We start from the raw sequence: 18724 nt of genomic DNA on the forward strand, positions 1-18724 counted from the left end.
TCCTGGCCTTGGGACCTTCCCTGCCTGGCTGTGAATGGCTGGAGGGGCCCGTGCAGGGTGAGGCCTTCCTGCTTCATCCACACCAGGGCGAGGGCTGCCGTTTCAGAGCCTCGTTTTCTCACTCGTGAAATGGGATGGGGTATCTGGTGCATATCTGGAGTGCGTGTTCGGCCCCCACCGTGGTTTTCTGCCAGGGCTGGGGTCAGACTCTGCACCACCACAGGGCCCTCCCTGGCTTTGGGGGACGGAAGCAGGAACTGGGCGTGGGAGGCGGAGTCCTGGGGAGCGCTGGTGCCCCAGCAGCTGTGCGGGCCCGATAGGGGTGGACTCCTAGCTCCTGGGCTTCCCCATTTTCATTTCCGCTGTGCTGTTCGAGATTTCTGGTGGCAGGAGGCTTCCTTCCCCTGGGCGGGGGTGGGACCCGGCACCCAGGACAGCTGGGGGAGGGAAGGAGGAGCCTGCCCTGCAGGGCGTCTGGGGTCTGGTCTGTAGCCTCAGCCAGTCCCTTGTCTCCTCTAGCCTCCAAGCCTCGTTTCCTCATTGGAAACGCATGTCTCGTTCTCCTCGGAGCTAGGGACGGTGTGCAGTGTGCCAGGCCCCAGTGCGGGGCTGGCGCTGCGATCTCTCTGGGTCCTTGGACAGCCCTGTGAGGTGGGCACCTTTGCCAGCCCCAGGAGAAGCAGGTTGCCCAGGGCAGGCAGCAGGGATCTGAGCATGGGGCTCTAGCTCTGGGTAGCCTGGTGCCCCACCTGGGAGGCCAAGGAGGGAAGGCAGCAGGTCCATGGCACTTGGAGCAGAACTCAGAGAGGTGTCCCTCCCCCGCCCTGCCCCTTCTGGATCCTTCTGAGTCCCATGTCAAGAGGCCAAAGGCCCGAGGCTCATCCGTTCAGAAACCCTTGGCCAGCCCTCCCGGTGCTGGGCCTAACTGAGGACTGTGTCCGTGCCCACTGGGCAGGGCCAGCTCCCTGTGGTCCCCAGCACACAGCACGGTACCCGCAGAGACACTTGGCACGGATGGGCTGCACGACCAGCTCTGTGCAAGTACAGCGAGGGCTGGGCCCCGGGGACGAGGGGAGGGGGCCAGTCAAGGGGCCTGGACCATGGAGGGCCTGGAGGGCCAGCTGAGGAGCCCAGGCTGAACCCAGGGATCATGGTGGCACTGTGGGTTCCCATCAGGTTTGCCTTTGGGAGGGTCCTTCTGGCTGCTCGTGGAGCAAGAGGGAGTGATGGAGGCTGGGAGGCTGGTTTGGAGGCTGCGGGTCTGAGAGCCAAGCAGGAGCAACAGGGGCCTGGATGGGTCAGGGCTGACCTAGTGGGAACTTTGGCAGAGACAGTGGCAGGGACGAAGCCGCTGTGTGTGTTCACAGGACACACTGACCTCATCAGTGGCGTCAGCCCCGCCTGCTCCATTTGCCCCACCCGGACCTCTGGGAAGCAATCCCTTCTGTCCTGGCAGCCATGGGCAGCCTCTGCGTGGGGCCCCCGGGAGTGAGTTGGAGGCCCTGGAGCGGGCGGTTCTGGGGACGCGGCTCAGGAGCGCTGCCTTCCAGGACCACCATGACATGCTGCTGGAGGTGGAGCGGGACAAGGCCATCACCGACAGGGTCATCCTGCTGCAGAAGGTCATCCGCGGCTTCAAGGACAGGTGCGTGTGACCAGCCCACCGGCGCACGTGTGCGGCTCGCCCTGCTCTTCAGGGACACATGGGACGCACACATGGGACCAGCTGGTGGCATGGTAGTTAAGGCAGTGGACTTCCACATGACTGGCCATGGTTCAAGCCCTAGACCCGGTAGCTTGAAAATCATGTCAGGTGTGGGTCCATGTCCCAAGTCCCAGGAGAAGAATAGAGAAAGATTGAAGGTATTGCAGTGTGGCCGTTCCTCCAGAGGTGATTCCTCCTCCTCCCGCTCACTGTCTCTGTTTCTATCCAGTTAGTTCACACACCTACGGCAGAAACCTTGACCAAAAAAAAAGAAAAGGAAACACACATACGCATAGCACACATGTGTGATTGTGCCAACATGGGGAACACGAACATGGTTGACAAAAACCCATCACGACACACCACATCGGGCACATGGTACACCCCTCTGCAGTCACACACACACCTCTACAATCACGCACACACCCTGTGTTCACACACACACCCCTGCATTCACATGCTCACACCCCTGTAGTCACACGCTCACACCCCTGTAGTCATACACACCCCCCTCTACAATGATGCACACACCCTGTGTTCACACACACACCCCTGCATTCACATGCTCACACCCCTGTAGTCACACGCTCACACCCCTGTAGTCATACACACCCCCCTCTACAATGATGCACACACCCTGTGTTCACACACACACCCCTGCATTCACATGCTCACACCCCTGTAGTCACACGCTCACACCCCTGTAGTCATACACACCCCCCTCTACAATGATGCACACACCCTGTGTTCACACACACACACCTGCACTAACACACTCACACCCCTACTGTCACACTCACACCTCTACAATCACGCACACTGTGTTCACACACACACACCTGCACTAACACACTCACACCCCTACTGTCACACTCACACCTCTACAATCACGCACACTGTGTTCACACACACACACCTGCACTAACACACTCACACCCCTACTGTCACACTCACACCTCTACAATCACGCACACTGTGTTCACACACACACACCTGCACTAACACACTCACACCCCTACTGTCACACTCACACCTCTACAATCACGCACACTGTGTTCACACACACACACCTGCACTAACACACTCACACCCCTACTGTCACACTCACACCTCTACAATCACGCACACTGTGTTCACACACACACACCTGCACTAACACACTCACACCCCTACTGTCACACTCACACCTCTACAATCACGCACACTGTGTTCACACACACACACCTGCACTAACACACTCACACCCCCACAGTCACACACACCTCTACAATCATGCACGCACCCTGTGTTCACACACACACCCCTGCATTCACACGTTCACACCCCTGCAGTCACACACACACCCCCTACAATCACGCATGCACCCTGTGTTCACACACACACACCCCTGCATTCACACGCTCACACCCCTGCAGTCACACACACACCCCCTACAATCACGCATGCACCCTGTGTTCACACACACACACCCCTGCATTCACACGCTCACACCCCTGCAGGCTCCTGTGTGCAGGGGCCAGTCAACGCGCACAGGCTGTGGTCCAACCCCGCCATGTCTGTTTCCTTGTCTACAGAATGAGGACGTTAGTGTTCACACTGTCAGTCGCTCGTACTGCTGCAGTTATTTTAATTCGCACGCTCATCCATTCAACAGGTATCTCGTGAAGGCCTGGGCAGGCAGGGAGGCCTCGTGCTATCTGTTTACAGCTGGGGGCTGGGGCACAGGGACGTGCCATGCCTCACCCCGGTCTCACAGCTGGCAAGTCATAGCACTGGGCCTCAGCCGTGCTGTGCCGGCCCCAAACCCCACGCCCCAGCCCCGGCTCTCCTCACTGAGACCCTCCCCAGCACCGCTGCTGTTTCAGGTCCAACTTCCTGAAGCTCAAGGACGCGGCCACGCTGATCCAGAGGCACTGGCGAGGCCACCGCTGCAGGAAGAACTACGGGCTGGTGAGCGACCTGGAGGGGCTGCCTGTGGCCCCGTGGCCTTTGAGCCTGGCCCCGTTGCCATGGTGGCAGGACTTGCTTCACCAGGCAGCTCAGCCTGGCGGGCCCTGGTTGGCTGGTCTCTGCCCAGTCGGCTCCTGTCACTCCCCCAGCTCGAAGTCCGCACCCAGTCAGCACACGGGCTGCTTTTCTTCAGGGGTGTCTTGTTGGGCTGTGACACCCTGGGGTCATTAGAGACGTCTGGGGACAGCAGTGGCTGGTCACGTGGGCCTCTGGGCAGCCAGCTGCAGTCTGGACTGGGCTGGGGAGAAGGAAGCACAGTGGCCGCAGCTCTTGGCCTGAGGGACCCCTTCTCGGGGAGGGTCGAGGCACCGTCTAGGAAAGGTCTGCCTAGTAGGGGATGAGCTTCACCCAGGGCTGGGGCTCCCCAAGTGGAGCCAGCTGAGCCTGGGGTGCCAGTCACAGGAGAGCCCAGGTCACGGCGCTCCCAGGCAGGGTGGCCTGCACTGGGGCCACGGCTGAGCGAGAGTCGTCCTTGCAGATGCGGCTGGGCTTCCTGCGCCTGCAGGCCCTGCACCGCTCCCGGAAGCTGCACCTGCAGTACCGCCTGGCCCGCCGGCGTATCATTGAGTTCCAGGCGCGCTGCCGTGCCTACCTGGTGCGCAAGGCCTTCCGCCACCGCCTCTGGGCAGTGCTCACCGTGCAGGCCTACGCCCGGGGCATGATCGCCCGCAGGCTGCACCGGCGCCTCCGGGCCGAGGTGAGGGGCCCAGCCCCAGTGTGTCCTCTGAGCTGTGCTCTCCCCTGGGGGTAGCAGGGCAGGGCCGGGAAGCTCAGGCCTGGGGGCAGGCGGCTTTGCCTGCTCGGAGGAGTGCGTGACACGCCGTGTTTCCAGCTCCTAGCCAAGGGCCGGGTTGAGCTTCCCAGCCCTGCCCTTCCCAGTGACTGTCATGACCCTTTGGGAGGCCGAGGCTGGCCTGGGTTGTCTTTGGGACCAACAGCACCTCCAACCCGTTGTGCAACCTGGAGTTCTTGGTTGCCTCAGTTTCCCTCTCTGCCAGATTGTTTGGCACAGTCGCTCCCAGTCCCAGAGCGCGATCTGGGTGGGCCCGTGGGGCTGGCAGGAGCACTGTGACTGGTTACGCGCATCCGCATCCGGGTGCCTCCCATGCCCCTTCCCGCAGTACCTGCGGCGTCTGGAGGCCGAGAAAATGCGGCTGGCGGAGGAGGAGAAGCTCCGGAAGGAGATGAGCGCCAAGAAGGCCAAGGAGGAGGCGGAGCGCAAGCACCAGGTGAGCCCCCTCCGCCTGGCCCCCGCCCCTGCCCGGCTCCCCAGGTCCAGCACTGCCCGCTCCTGCACCCTGACAGCTCCTGCTCCCGTCCTGGGGCTGGCGGGGGCACTGGGGCCAGAGACAGCCTGTCCACGCGGCTGCAGGGCCTTTTTAAATCTAGCTTTCTTTTTTAAATTTGCCAGAAGGCACATGTGTTCACCAGAGAGACGGAGTGAGGGAGAGAAAGCTCTCGCCGATGTGGTGTGGTCGCCCCACAATCCCTTCTCCTCCATTCCTTTATCCTGTCGGGATTTGGAGAATGCAGACACGCCCAGCATGTTTCCAAGCTGTGGGAGCCGGGATTCGAACCACACAGTCAGCTATATGTGATCTGGCTCCCTTTACCACCAGATCACCAGGCTAGCCCAAGCTGGCCCTTGTCCAGTTAGACTGTAACACCCACTCAAGTGACGAGCCGGAGCCAGGTGAGAGCTCCAAGGGGAGCCGTGCTCCCCTTGGCGGGAGCCTTGAGCTGCCAGCCACCTGAGCCGTGACAGGGCGGCCAGTGCGAGGCGCACACAGGCCTACACGGAGAGGGCCAGCGGATGACATGAAGGTTAAGGCGGCTGCGTCCCCCATGACCCACTATGTGGGTTAAGTCCTGGGCCAGCGATTTGAAAATCACACTGGGCGTGGGTGAGCCCAGAACCCAGAGAGGAGAATGGGGGAGCGGGGCTTGCGGCATGGCCATCCCCCTGGGGGTGATTTCTCGCTCTCTCTCTCCTTCCCCCTCCCGCCCTCCCTCTCTGTCTCTCTCGCACACTCTCTCCCTCACCAGCAAGCATACAAGCTCTAGAGCAAGCTAAATAATAAATAAATATATAATATCTCACTTTTTATAATATTTATTACATGTTTGGGAAATACTAAGTTAAATAAAATATTAAGTTTAAATATTCTTTTTAAAAAATAATTATTGAAAGGGACCAGCAGTTAGCGTGATGGCTATGTCGCTGGACTCCCATGCAGTCAACCACGGTTCATGTCCCGGACCCGGTGGCTTAAAACTCACGCCGGGCACATATGCGTGCGTGCCCAAGATCCCGAGATGAGAATGGAGGAGAAGGGATTGCAGCGTGGCCATCCCCCCGGGGGGTGATTTCTCGCTTTCTGTCTCTCTCTGTCTCTCTGTCTGGCAAGCGCACATGCCTTTATAGCAAAAACCTCTCCAAAAAAAATATTATTGAATTTTATTTTATTTATTTACTTATTTCCAATTTGACCAGAGAGTGACACAGTGAGCAAGAGAGAAAGTGAGAAAGCAATCTGCCAGGTCCAGGATTTGAACCGTGGCCAGCCATATGGGCGTTCAGCACCCTTGAACACCGCGCCACCTGCTGGCCCCTATGTTTACATGTTAAATTTGCTTTTTAATATTTAATTAATTTATTTTTTTGTCAGAGAGCACTTGTGCTTGCCAGAGAGAAAGAAAGAGAGACAAAGCATACCCCAATGGGGTGTGGTCACACGGCAACCCTTTCCCCATTTTTTGTTCCTGTCAGGATTTTGGATAGGTGCATATGCCTGGCATGTTTTTGTTTTTTTTTAATTTTGTTTTAGAGAGAGACTTTTTTTTTTTTTTTTTTTTTTTTGCTATAGGGCACATGTGTGAGAGAGACAGTGAGACAGAGAGAGAGACAGAAAGTGAGAAATCACACCCCGGGGGGATGGCCATGCCACAATCCCTTCTCCTCCATTCTACTCTTGTGACCTTGGGCATGCACACACACGCGCCCGGTGTGTTTGAAGCCACCAGATCCAGGACTCAAACCGTGGTTGACTACGTGGGAGTCCAGTGATGTAATCATTACGCCACCTGCTGGTTCCGTGCCCGCCATGTTTTGCAAGCAGCTGTGGCTGTGACTGAAACCACAGTCCGCGATGTGGCTCCCGGCTCCCTAGCCCACAGCACTTGACCACTGTGCACAGGGCTGGCCCTAGAACACAAGATTAAGGTTAATTCCCCTGTCTCTCCTTTGCTATATGCGACTGCCACATTTATGGCTTGCATTGCATTTCTGTTGGACAGCACTGGTCTGGCACCTCAACCTAGCGGCTATGGGTGTGGTCCCCTTGGGCCAGGGGAGATTGTCGGCAGGCTGCCTGGAGGAGGTGACTCCTAGCCGAGCCCTAGAGAACGGTGGGATAATTGTGCTGACTTGTGGAGAGGCCTCCTCTAGACAAGATTTTGGATGTCTGTCTGCCCTGGGCCATGAGGGCTGAGCTAAGCATGGCTCAAGATGGGAAATTGGGGCCTGGTCCCCCTGTCAGGCAGGAGGACCCGGTGGAGGTTGGTCCTGATCCCCTGGCTGCTCTCCCGAGGAGGGCTTGTTCCCTGAGGCTGTGGCAGGGAACCAGGCAGCACCATGTCACCCCAATCTCCCAGGAGCGCCTGGCGCAGCTGGCCCGGGAGGACGCAGAGCGGGAGCTGACGGAGAAGGAGGAGGCCCGGCGGAAGAAGGAGCTGCTGGAGCAGATGGAGAGGGCCCGCCACGAGCCCGTCAACCACTCGGACATGGTGGACAAGATGTTCGGCTTCCTGGGGACTTCTGGCGGCCTGCCAGGCCAGGAGGGCCAGGCACCTAGCGGCTTTGAGGTACCAGAGGGTGCCCCTGTGGCCAGCCCCCTCCTCTTGTGGCCCTGGGAACAGACGGGAGCATTTTTGACATGTCCCCATCTGCCATGGGGCTGTGAGCTGGTCACCATCCCTCCTAGGGCCGCTGCCAATAGCGTCCTCCATGCCCTGCTGAGGCTCTGCTTGGGCGGTGGCTGGACAAACCCCCTCCTGGGACAGAGCAGCCCAGAGGCTCAGCTAGGCCGGCAGCATGCCTGGGTCTGCCCCAGGGACCTCCTGCCCAGCGGGCCAGGCGCACACGGCAGAGACCCCTCTGTTCCTCAGGACCTGGAGGGAGGACGGCGGGAGATGGAGGAGGAGGACCTGGACACAGCCCTGCCCCTGCCCGACGAGGACGAGGAGGACCTCTCCGAGTACAAGTTCGCCAAGTTCGCGGCCACCTACTTCCAGGGCACCACCTCGCACTCCTATACCCGGCGGCCGCTCAAGCAGCCCCTGCTCTACCATGACGATGAGGGCGACCAGCTGGTGAGGCGGCCGGCTGGGCCGCTGGGCTGGGCCGGCCACTCTGCCCGGCTGTGGCCGTGGGCGCCGGGACAGTGGGCTCTGGCGGGCCCTCTCTGCAAACCGCCAAGCTGCCCCGGCGGCTTTAGCAGTGGCCCCATGCAGGCCCTGACATGTGCCCTGTGTCCCAGGCGGCCCTGGCAGTCTGGATCACCATCCTGCGGTTCATGGGGGACCTCCCTGAGCCCAAGTACCACACGGCCATGAGCGACGGCAGTGAGAAGATCCCCGTGATGACCAAGATCTACGAGACCCTGGGCAAGAAGACCTACAAGAGGGAGCTGCAGGCCCTGCAGGGCGAGGGCGAGGTGAGGCCCAGCCCGGCCTGCTCCTCCACAGAAAGCTCCCCCTGCAGTTCATCCCGGCCTCCGCACCCGCGCCCCCTGCCCCGCTCAGCTTATGGGAACATACGTGTGACCTTGCGACCTGCAAAGTGCCAGCCATGGCTGAGGGCGCTCCGCTGGCTGGTGGGGGCGGGGTGGAGGTGGCAGGGAGGGCACGTGCCTGTGTCTTCCTGGGGAGGTGCAATGACCCCAGGCCGCTCATGGCTTCCTGACAGCAGGCCCAGGTCTCCCAGGGGCAGAAGAGCAGCATGAGGCATAAGCTGGTGCACTTGACCCTGAAGAAGAAGTCGAAACTCACAGAGGAGGTGAGGACCGAGGGAGCCAGAGCGTGAGTGGACACTGTCCTTGGGGTTCTGGCTGGCCAGGCCAGGAGGGCTTCCTGGAGGAAGAAGCCAACAGCCAGGAGGATTCGAGGGGCACCTGGGGAGGGAGGCCATTTCCCACCAGGGCATGGCTCCAGGGCATCTGTTCAAGGGTTTGAGGCCCTTTCAGAAGAGGCTTCTGGAAGACGGCTCTCAGAGCTCTCACCGCTGCTGTTAGTCACCTCTGAGTTCCCGCCCAGCCCTTGGCTCCGGGATCTCCCAGGAGGTGGGGTCAGGGTCACGCAGAGAACACAGCACTCATAGCCTTGGGGACTGGCTGTCCCATGCCCCGACATTTACAGATACCAGCCCCTCCGCCTGGGGGCCCCTCCTCCAGGAAGCCTCCCCTGGTCACTCATGCAGAACCAGGGGCTCCTGCTTCACTTTGTTTCCTTATCCTGCCCCATCTGAGGCGCAAGTCCAGCCTGCAGCCACCTGGCCTCAGGGGTGGGTTCTTCTCCCATGCAGTACCTGAGGGCCCAGGGAAGAAACGGCCTGATGGACCCTGGCAGGAGGGGAGAGGCGGCTGAGGGTGTGCAGGAGCTGGAGCACCGCGTCCCTCCCGGCCCCCTCCTGTCGGCCTCTCGGTCTCTCTTCTGGGTGAGGCAGGGAGTGCGGGGCTGGTTCTATGGCTGTGTGGCACCAGGAGGACCTCGTCTCTGAAGAGCCAGTCTGAGGCTGCTCACGTCAGCGCCAGGGCCCTTAGAACCTGGGGTGTCCTCTGGGTGCCAGGGTGGGGCACAAGGTCCCCCTGGAGAGATGGACAAGCAGGCCCTGTCCTGGCTGGCAGGCCTCCCTGGGGCTGGGGGCTTGGGCAGATATTAAGGAGGCTGTAGAGGAGCCTTACCTCCAGAAGTGGGGGGGCCCTGGCCAGTGCTCCGGCCATGCGTGTGCACATGTGGATGTGTGTGCACATGTGCACGTGTGTCTAGTGAGGGGCAGGGACATGTGGGCTGGTGTCCAGCAGCAGGATCCCAGCTCTCTTGGCCACTCCCAGGTTCTGTTCTCCAGGGAGTGGGCAGACTCGGGCGCTAGTGCCCTGGCTGGCGGGGGGTACCCCGACTTTACCTGCCCTGGGCAAACCTGTCCCCTTCTGGCCCAGGTGACCAAGAGGCTGCAGGATGGGGAGCCCACGGCACAGGGCAACAGCATGCTGGAGGACCGGCCCACGTCCAACCTCGAGAAGCTGCACTTCATCATCGGCAACGGCATCCTGCGGCCCACGCTGCGGTCAGTCCCAGGCGGGGCACCCAGGTGGCAGCCCCTGGGCAGGGGGGTGGCCAGGGCAGAGGGGCTGCACTCCTGGCAGGACCTGAGAGGCCTTCAGGGGGCCGAGCTGTGGCTGTGGTTCCCTCGCCACAGGGTGGCAGACAGGCCTGGGCCTGGGCCGGGCTTCCTCTCCGAGCCCCGCCAGGCTGTCAGGCTGTCAGGGGGACGTGTGTCCTTGCCACGCAGGTGGCAGCTGAGGGAAGGCAGAGCTGCCAGAAGCTGTCACCCACTCTGGCGCTCGGCCAAGGGCGGCTGCAGTGTGACTGCCGTGATCCGACTGCTTCATTGCTGTGTCCCCATCGCTGCCTGCCACCCTCGGGGCACACACCCTGCCCAGACAGAGGCCTGGGAATCCTGCAAATGCCTCCCCCAAGCCCCTGGGTATTGGGGAGCGGGCGGGAGGTCCAGGGTAATGGGAATAAGGGAGGTGTCGACACAGCCTAGGCCATGTCCAAGAGCCCTGCTCAGGGGAGGTGAGTCAGGAGAGCCGGTCATGCCGGGTAACACAGCTGGGAGCAGAGGACAGCGTGGGGACGGGCGTGTGGGCCCATTCTCTTGCTGGGGAAACTGAGTCCCAGGGCAGGGAAGAGACTAGCTGGGCTCACCTGGTCCCAGACCTCCTGCCTCCCAGCCAGGCCTCCTCCCACCCCTCTCCCCAGAGACGGGCACACGTCATGGGGCCAGCCACCTCTGGGGGCAGGTGGCCGCCGCAGGGTGTCTAAGGGGCCAGAATTCACCTCCTAGTGACCTCACCAGTGTACTTGCCACTCCCAGAGAACCGAGGCAGAGGCTGGGTGTGGATTCCCGGGGGGCCACGCTAATCTTCCCTTCTCTGCCTCAGTCTCCCCTTCTGTAACGTGGGCAGAGTCAGGTGCTCCCAGGCCTCCTGCCTCCCAGCCAGACCTCCTTCCACCCTGTTCCCCAGAGACGGGCACACGTCATGGGGCCACCCGGCTCTGGATGACATCCAGAGACACCCCCGAAGGATGTCTCTACAGCAGCCCTGTAAGGGTCACTCCGAGCTGCCACGCCAGCCCTCCCGTCCGGGTATTTGCAGGGACTGCTTCGAGGAGTGGCTGGGGCGCTGGGCAGGCCGGTCCTAGATGGTCTTTTGTGGCACGTGGGACAGGCGGCAATTATGGAATTTACCTGGAGGTTTAATTGAACTCAAAAGACTGAGGAGCCCCCTGAGTCAGAACTGCCTCCTTCCTGCCGGGCCCTGGCCTCTGGAGGAAGAGCGCCCCCTGGTGGCCCCGAGCAGGCAGGCGGCCATCTGGCCGGACACCGTCTGCAGAGGAGGCCCCAGCGAAGGCAGGGGGTGGGAGTTCACTGACAGCAGGTGGTACCGGGCTGGGGCTGGGTGCTCTACAAGCCTGGGGCCACCTTCCCTGAGTGACCTGTGAGGAGCCCTGTAATGACAGAACGAGGCACCTTCATCGCCCTCCTGTCACTGAGAAGCGAAGCGCAGCCACTCCACAGCAAGGAGCCATCTCCACTCGTCCATCCCAGGACCCCAGAGGCTTGTCCTGTCGTCTAACTGTGGGCTGGGTCAGAGAGGTGACCCCGACACCTGCTGGTCCGGGATGCAGCAGGGGTCCCCCGTGGCCATGGCTATGTGCTGAGTGGAGCTGAGACTGCACCCTCTGACTGCCCATCCGCTCTCCGGTGCCAGGCCCTGCCCGGCTCCAGCCCTGGGCTCCACCTGGGTGGTCTCGGGCAAGCGGAGAGGACAGCATGTCTGGGGGACAGTGGCTGCTCCCTGAGGTGCCCCTGCTCCCCAGGGACGAGATCTACTGCCAGATCAGCAAGCAGCTCACCCACAACCCGTCCAAGAGCAGCCACGCGCGGGGCTGGATCCTCGTGGCCCTGTGTGTGGGCTGCTTCGCCCCCTCCGACAAGTTCGTTAAGGTGAGGGCGCCCGCCTGGAAGGGGAGTGTAGGAGGGCCAGTGATCACCCCACCCTGTGCTTCCTGGGACCCCTCCACCAGGCAGCCCGCTTAGCTATCTTCTCTAGCAGCTCCATAAGCTAATGAGGCAGCTAAGTCTGCCAGACAGTGGCCCGGCCTCTGCTCACAGGTCTCTGGGCCAGGCTGAGGGGTGGGGTGCTGCAGAGGGCAGCAGGTGGGGGTGGACCAGGGTGCGGGCGAACATGCCTGAGGAGCTGAGTCCCTGTATGGGTGGGAGCCAAGCAGGGAGGCCTAGGGTGCTGCCTCACGGGCTCCTATCTGCAGTACCTGCGCAACTTCATCCACGGCGGGCCGCCCGGCTACGCCCCCTACTGTGAGGAGCGGCTGAGAAGGACCTTCGTGAACGGGACACGGACTCAGCCACCCAGCTGGCTGGAGCTGCAAGTGCGCCCCCTCCCGTGTGCGTGTGTGTGTGCATGTGTGCGTGTGAATGTGCGTGTGTGTGTGCATATGTGTGTGCGTGTATGTCTGAGTGCGCACATGTGTGTGCATGTGTGTGTGTGTGAGTGTGCACATGCACGCATGTGTGTCTGCACACTCCAGTGCCCAGCAGTGCTGCCTGCTTTGGGATACCTTCCAGAGCGCACCCTCAGTTCTGGAACCCCAGGCTCATCCGAATAGGAATGGTCCCTAGGATGGATTCCCCCATGTTTCCCCCTGTAGATAGCTGCCCCCCTCATGCCTAGTCCCCCAGATGGCTCCCCCTCCCATGCCTGGCCCTCTGGAATGCCTGGCCCAGCCCATGTGCTGCCTTTATGGCAAGGGACTTGGGTAAGAGGTGCCGACTGTCACCTCCTCGTGGGTCTTGGGGTGGGGCTGTGAGGTGAGGTTGAGCCCTGGCCAGTGGCAGTGCCTGATCCCCAGCCTCGGGACCTCAGCACGGGGGCCCTCAAGGTCCCTCAGGGTAGGGTGTATGGCTGGCCCCCTGTGACAGGGACGGGGACGTCCCTGTGAGGTGCTTGGGGCCTGGGGCTCAGGGCCAGTGCCAACCCCACAGGAAGGCTGAGTCCAAAGGAACTAAGCTGGTGCGAAGTGAAGGGACCTCGTGTGCCTCTCCGTCACTTCCAGGCCACCAAGTCCAAGAAGCCCATCATGTTGCCCGTGACGTTCATGGACGGGACCACCAAGACCCTGCTGACAGACTCAGCCACCACGGCCAAGGAGCTCTGCAACGCGCTGGCGGACAAGATCTCGCTCAGGGACCGCTTTGGGTTCTCTCTCTACATCGCCCTGTTTGACAAGGTAGGGCCTCCCTCCTGCACCTCCGGGTACCACTCCCGGTCTCTGCCGCCCCCTACTGGCCAGGTGACCCTGTGCAGCCCCTGAATGATTTTTGTTACTTAATTTCCCTTATTATTATTATTATTATTATTATTATTATTATTACTTAATTTGACCAGAGATGTACAGAGAGAGAGAGAGGGAAATTGTGTAAGCAAGGCACTGCGGCTGGCCACGTGGGAGGCCAGCACCTTAACCACCACGCCACCTGCCGGCGCCTTACCTTTAAGACCCCGGTGTCCTGGGCCAACAGCACCCGGCCCATTGGGATTACCACTGGGATGCCAAGAGCAGATTCTGCAGGAGAGCTCTGAGCTCCCTCCTGGTGCCTGTGCCCAGGCCACGTAGGTCCTCCCCTGGTGCCACAGAAAGACGCCCTCGGAGGGACGGCCCTGTGTCCTAGAGGTCGAAGGAGCCAGATCCCACATGGTCAACCACAGTTCGAATCTGGGCCCTGGCAACTTGATGAATGCCAGGTGCATGTGCATACGTACCCAAACTGCTGAGAGGAGAGGTGGGGAGAGGGGACTGCCGTGTGACCATGAGGTGCTTCCCCTCTTCTCCCTCTCACTCTCTGCCAAGTGCACACACCCTCTGGCAATTGTAAAACCAAAAACAAAAACGAACAAACAAAACACAACACTGGAGGGTCGGCAGCCCCTTGGCTTTCTCCAGTGGGAACACAGCCGACTCAGGTGCCGAGGAGGGGGCCAGGAAGCCGCCCAGCAAGCGGCAGCTCATCTCGTTCCTGAGCCGCTGGAGCATCCCCGGGCTCGCCCCTGGCTCGCCCTGGGCCCGGAGCCTTCCCTCTGAGCTGGGCCGAGGCGAGGGGGGGGGGATTTCACCGCCAGTCCAGCAACGTCACACGGCACTTCCCATCAAGGGCAGTAACAGACCCATGTTCTTGGAGGCAGTTGGCCCAGACTTTTCTCACCTGGCGAAGCCTCCGCGTCTCAGGGACGTTCTGTCCAACAGCTCCACAGCGAGCCTCTGCCCGGAAGCCAAGCTCCTCGTACCTGCCCGAACCAGGCTGGAGGGGTCGGCGCTGTGCTGGCTCAGAGCCACACCTGACCCAGGGGTCCCCAGGAGGTTCGTGTCCTGGGGGACCTGGGGCACATCCCTGCCTCTCCAGGCTTGGGTTTCCATCGAAGCCTGGCCAGCCTCTCAGCGCCTTCTCTCTGCCCACAGGTGTCCTCCCTGGGCAGCGGCAGTGACCACGTCATGGACGCCATCTCCCAGTGCGAGCAGTACGCCAAGGAGCAGGGTGCCCAGGAGCGCAATGCCCCCTGGAGGCTCTTCTTCCGCAAAGAGGTCTTCACACCCTGGCACAACCCCTCGGAAGACAGCGTGGCCACCAACCTCATCTACCAGCAGGTGGTGCGAGGGGTCAAGTTCGGGGAGTACCGGTGTGAGAAGGTGAGTGCGGGCGTGCTTTTTGCTGAGCCCACAGCCGCTCCCAAACTGGGCTGAGGGCTGCGTGCGTGGCACATCGCCAGTGACCCTGGTGAGCTGACTACAGGGGTGAGCTGACTGCAGGGGCGCGCTGCGGGCTGTCCTGGATCGGACACTTCCTACCTCATGGGGTTGCGAAGATGAGGACAAACCACAGAATCGGTGCTCTGAGGGATCCTGAATTTTGTGAGTGGAAGGGGTCCCTCACTGCTGCCGCGATTGCAGCAGAACACGTTTCTCAGGACATGCCGTGTTACTCTGAGAGGGGCCAGTCAGCTCTGCTCTGGGAAGACAGTGAGCAAATCACAAATGCGTGTTCTCCATCTCCTGAGAACAGGCACGGCGTGATGGTGGTGCTGTGCTTAAGTTAGTGATTACGATGGAGGGATGTGGATGGAGCAGGTGGAAATGAAGATGTGATGGTGGTTGGAAATGACATTGTCTTTCAGTGACAATGGCGTTGGTGATGATGGGGGCTGCAGTGATATTGTTGGGCGTGAAGATGGTATTGGTGATGATGGTTTTGGTCGTGAAGATCGTGTTGATAATGACGGTTGTGATAAAGATGGTATTTGTTGGTGGTGATGGCATTGGTGGTGGCAGTAATGATGAAAGTGGCATATGTTGGTGGTGGTATTGGTGATGATGACAGTGGTATTTGTTGTTGGTGGTGGTCTTGGTGATGACAGTGGTGGTGATGATGGTATTTGTTGGTGATGGTGTTGGTGATGAAGGTGGTATGTACCAGTGATGGTGGCGTTGGTGATGGTGGTAGTGTTGGTGGTGAGGATGATGGTATTTGTTGGTGATGGTGGTGTTGGTGATGACAGTAGTGGTAATGGTGGTGTTGGTGATGGTAGTGATGATAATGATGATGGTATTTGTTGGTGATGGTGTTGGTGATAGTGGTGTTTGTTGGTGATGATGTTGGTGATGAAGGTGGTATGTGCCAGTGATGGTGGTGTTTGTGATGGTGGTAGTGGTAGTGTTGGTGGTGAAGATGATGGTATTTGTTGGTGATGGTGGTGTTGGTAATGACAGTGGTATTTGTTGGCGATTGTGGTGGTGGCGATGATGGTGGTATTTGTTGTTGATGATGGTGGCGATGGTATTCACTGGTGATGGTGGTGGTGGTGGTATTCATTGGTGATGGTGGTGGTGGTGGTGATGACAGTATTTGGTGGTAGTGGTGGTGGTGATGGTGGTATTTGTTGTTGAGTATGGTGGCGATGGTATTCATTGGTGATGGTGGTGGTGGTGGTGATGACAGTATTTGGTGGTGGTGGTATGTGCCAGTGATGGTGGTGTTGGTGATGGTGGTAGTGTTGGTGGTGAAGATGATGGTATTTGCTGGTGATGGTGGTGTTGGTAATGACAGTGGTATTTGTAATGGTATTCATTGGTGGTGGTGACGGTGGTATTTGTTGTTGATGATGGTGGCGACGGTATTCATTGGTGATGATGGTGGTGGTGGTGGTGGTGGTGATGGCGGTGGTAGTTGCTGATAGCCGTGATCATAGTGGTGCCGGTGGTAGTAAGCTACTATTCAGTCAGGACGCATTAGCACAGCCATATGAGTTACTCAGATCCTGATATACGTCAAACTAATTGGAAAATATCTGCTGCCTTCAGAGCCGCCAAGAACCATCCCTGTTGCCCCTGCTGCTGATGCCTAGGGAGCCCCAGATAGGCCTCCCCAGCCCAGGCAGAGAAGGGGTACATGCCAGTGCCTGCCTGGTTCTCTGAAGCCTCTGCAGTGGAGGCCCCGGTTCAGTCTCACCCAGGTGGCGTGGCAGAGTGAGAGAAGCAGCTCCGGTGACGCGCTCCCTCCTGCCCACTGCCTCCCGCCGTCCCTAGGTCTCCTTTCTCCGAGCACGCCCTTCCCTCCTCTTGCTGCCGGTTCTAACTCAGTCTCCAGGGCTGGGTGTGTAGTGGCTGCTCGCAGGCCGGCTGCTTCTGTGCCCCGGGGCAGAGTCCAGCTCCGCGTGGGTGCTGAGGGGCCCAGGAGGAGGCAACGTGGCTCCACCGACAGACGAGAATCCCACGGCGAGTCAGACCCAGGGACCCCCAGGCCTAGGTCTGAGAGCGCAGGAGGCCGGGCCGGGAGGGCCTGGGCCGGGTCACGACACAGCCCCCTGCCCCTAGGAGGACGACCTGGCCGAGCTGGCCTCCCAGCAGTACTTCGTGGACTACGGCTCCGAGATGGTCCTGGAGCGCCTCCTGAACCTCGTGCCCACCTACATCCCCGACCGCGAGATCACCCCCCTGAGGACGCTGGAGAAGTGGGCCCAGCTGGCCATTGCTGCCCACAAGAAGGTGGGAGAGGAACGGGGCTTGGAGGAGGGGCGAGGCCTGAGCCCTCGAGAGAGCCCCGGCTCACCTGATATCCGTCCATCTGTCCGGAGGGCTGCCAGGGCCGACCTCCCACCTCTAGCAGACCTTTCTCCTCCATGAGCATCGGGCCTCTCAGGTCTTCTGCTGTCTGCTGGGGGCTGGGTGCTGGGGACACAGGGAAGGCTCCGGCCCAGTCCTGTGGCCTCGTAAGGGAAGAGGGGGTCTGTGGGCAGGAGGCTCCCCCTCCTAGCCTCGTACCAGCTGCCCGCCACTGACAGTGCGGAAGCTCCTCCAGAGCCCCTCGGCAGTGGTGGGCTGGGTGCTGCAGGCAGCTCCTCTGACAGAAGGTGGCCGCTTTCTCCTACAAGGGCTGCAGCCGCCTCCGCCTCGCTCACTCCCAGAGCCCAAGGCCCATACTAACTGTGACTAGTTCCTTCCCGGCTAGAGCCTGCCGAGCCGAGCAGGGTGTCCGGGTGGGCAGGGGGTGGGGTGGGGGCACTGCTGCTGGCAGGGGACCCGTGGCCATCCACTTCAGGGTCTGCCCCTCCTGAGCTCGACCCCCCTCCTGTTCACATGCTGAAACCCTCACCCAGGGACTCAGAATGCAACTGAGTTTGAAGATCTGGGCCAGCCCTGGCGCCCTGGGAGCTCTGACTTCCAGGGCAGCTGGCGCATGGTGTGCCCCTGCCCCCAGGGGATTTATGCCCAGAGGAGAACTGATGCCCAGAAGGTCAAAGAAGATGTGGTCAATTACGCCCGCTTCAAGTGGCCCCTGCTCTTCTCCAGGTTTTACGAAGCCTACAGGTTCTCAGGTACCCGCGGCCTCCCAGGCCTCTCCTGAGCCGGGCTCCCCACTCAGCACGACCCCTGCCTGCAGGCTCCAGGGCCACTCGGTCCCTGTGGAGTCGAGTCCCCTCCCCCCGCAGCCCAGCAGGGCCCAGGGCAGGCAGGTGCTCTGCAGACCCGGGTGTGACAACTGAATGGCCCCACGGAGGACCCTGCTGTGTGGAAGAGTGCGGCCCGAGCACCCCACGACAGCCGGCACCAGCACCGCCCCTCGGCCCTCGCCATCCCCAGGCCTGCGTTTCTGGGCACCTGCTCTGTGGTGGGCCTGGTGCCACACTGAGTTTCACTGACCCCCACGTGTCAGGGCCAGGGGAACCAGGGCATGGTGACGCCAGCCCTCCTGCACCCTCCTGGTGCGGGGCAGGACTTGTCCGGAGTTACACGAGGTCCAGTGGCAGGTGTGGGACTCGAGCCGGTTCCTGACTCAGCACCTCGGCCTTTGGCCTGGTGGGGCGGGGAGTACTCTTGGAGCCTCAGTTTCCCTGTCTATAAAATGCGGTCAGTCAGCTGCCCCCCAGCTGCCTCCCTCTGGCGATGCCTGGGAGGGCCGGGTTGGCAGTGGGGAGGCTCCCTCTGAGCGCGGTCTCCGGCCCAGGCCCCACCCTCCCGAAGAACGACGTCATCGTGGCGGTCAACTGGACGGGCGTCTACTTCGTGGACGAGCAGGAACAGGTGCTCCTGGAGCTGGCCTTTCCGGAGATCACGGCTGTGTCCAGCAGCAGGTGAGGCGGGCCGGCGGGGAGACAG

General features: G+C 60.8%; 1 protein-coding gene across 1 annotated transcript in view; it reads left to right on the forward strand.

Annotated features, from left to right (window-relative positions):
* MYO7A (myosin VIIA) overlaps positions 1 to 18724 on the forward strand; it is a 106216-nt gene that overhangs the window by 69852 nt on the left and 17640 nt on the right. The window contains exons 20-35 of the mRNA XM_006149970.3: positions 1551 to 1645; positions 3571 to 3655; positions 4194 to 4412; positions 4837 to 4944; positions 7370 to 7579; positions 7883 to 8086; positions 8254 to 8430; positions 8685 to 8771; positions 9931 to 10058; positions 11879 to 12005; positions 12329 to 12448; positions 13133 to 13306; positions 14534 to 14761; positions 16943 to 17113; positions 17826 to 17943; positions 18573 to 18699. Of these exons, the coding sequence (XP_006150032.1) occupies positions 1551 to 1645; positions 3571 to 3655; positions 4194 to 4412; positions 4837 to 4944; positions 7370 to 7579; positions 7883 to 8086; positions 8254 to 8430; positions 8685 to 8771; positions 9931 to 10058; positions 11879 to 12005; positions 12329 to 12448; positions 13133 to 13306; positions 14534 to 14761; positions 16943 to 17113; positions 17826 to 17943; positions 18573 to 18699 (2378 nt within the window). The remainder of the gene's footprint in view (positions 1 to 1550; positions 1646 to 3570; positions 3656 to 4193; positions 4413 to 4836; positions 4945 to 7369; positions 7580 to 7882; positions 8087 to 8253; positions 8431 to 8684; positions 8772 to 9930; positions 10059 to 11878; positions 12006 to 12328; positions 12449 to 13132; positions 13307 to 14533; positions 14762 to 16942; positions 17114 to 17825; positions 17944 to 18572; positions 18700 to 18724) is intronic.

This window comes from Tupaia chinensis, unplaced genomic scaffold, assembly GCF_000334495.1.
Source record: "Tupaia chinensis unplaced genomic scaffold, TupChi_1.0 Scaffold000274_1, whole genome shotgun sequence".
Lineage (NCBI taxonomy): Eukaryota > Metazoa > Chordata > Mammalia > Scandentia > Tupaiidae > Tupaia > Tupaia belangeri.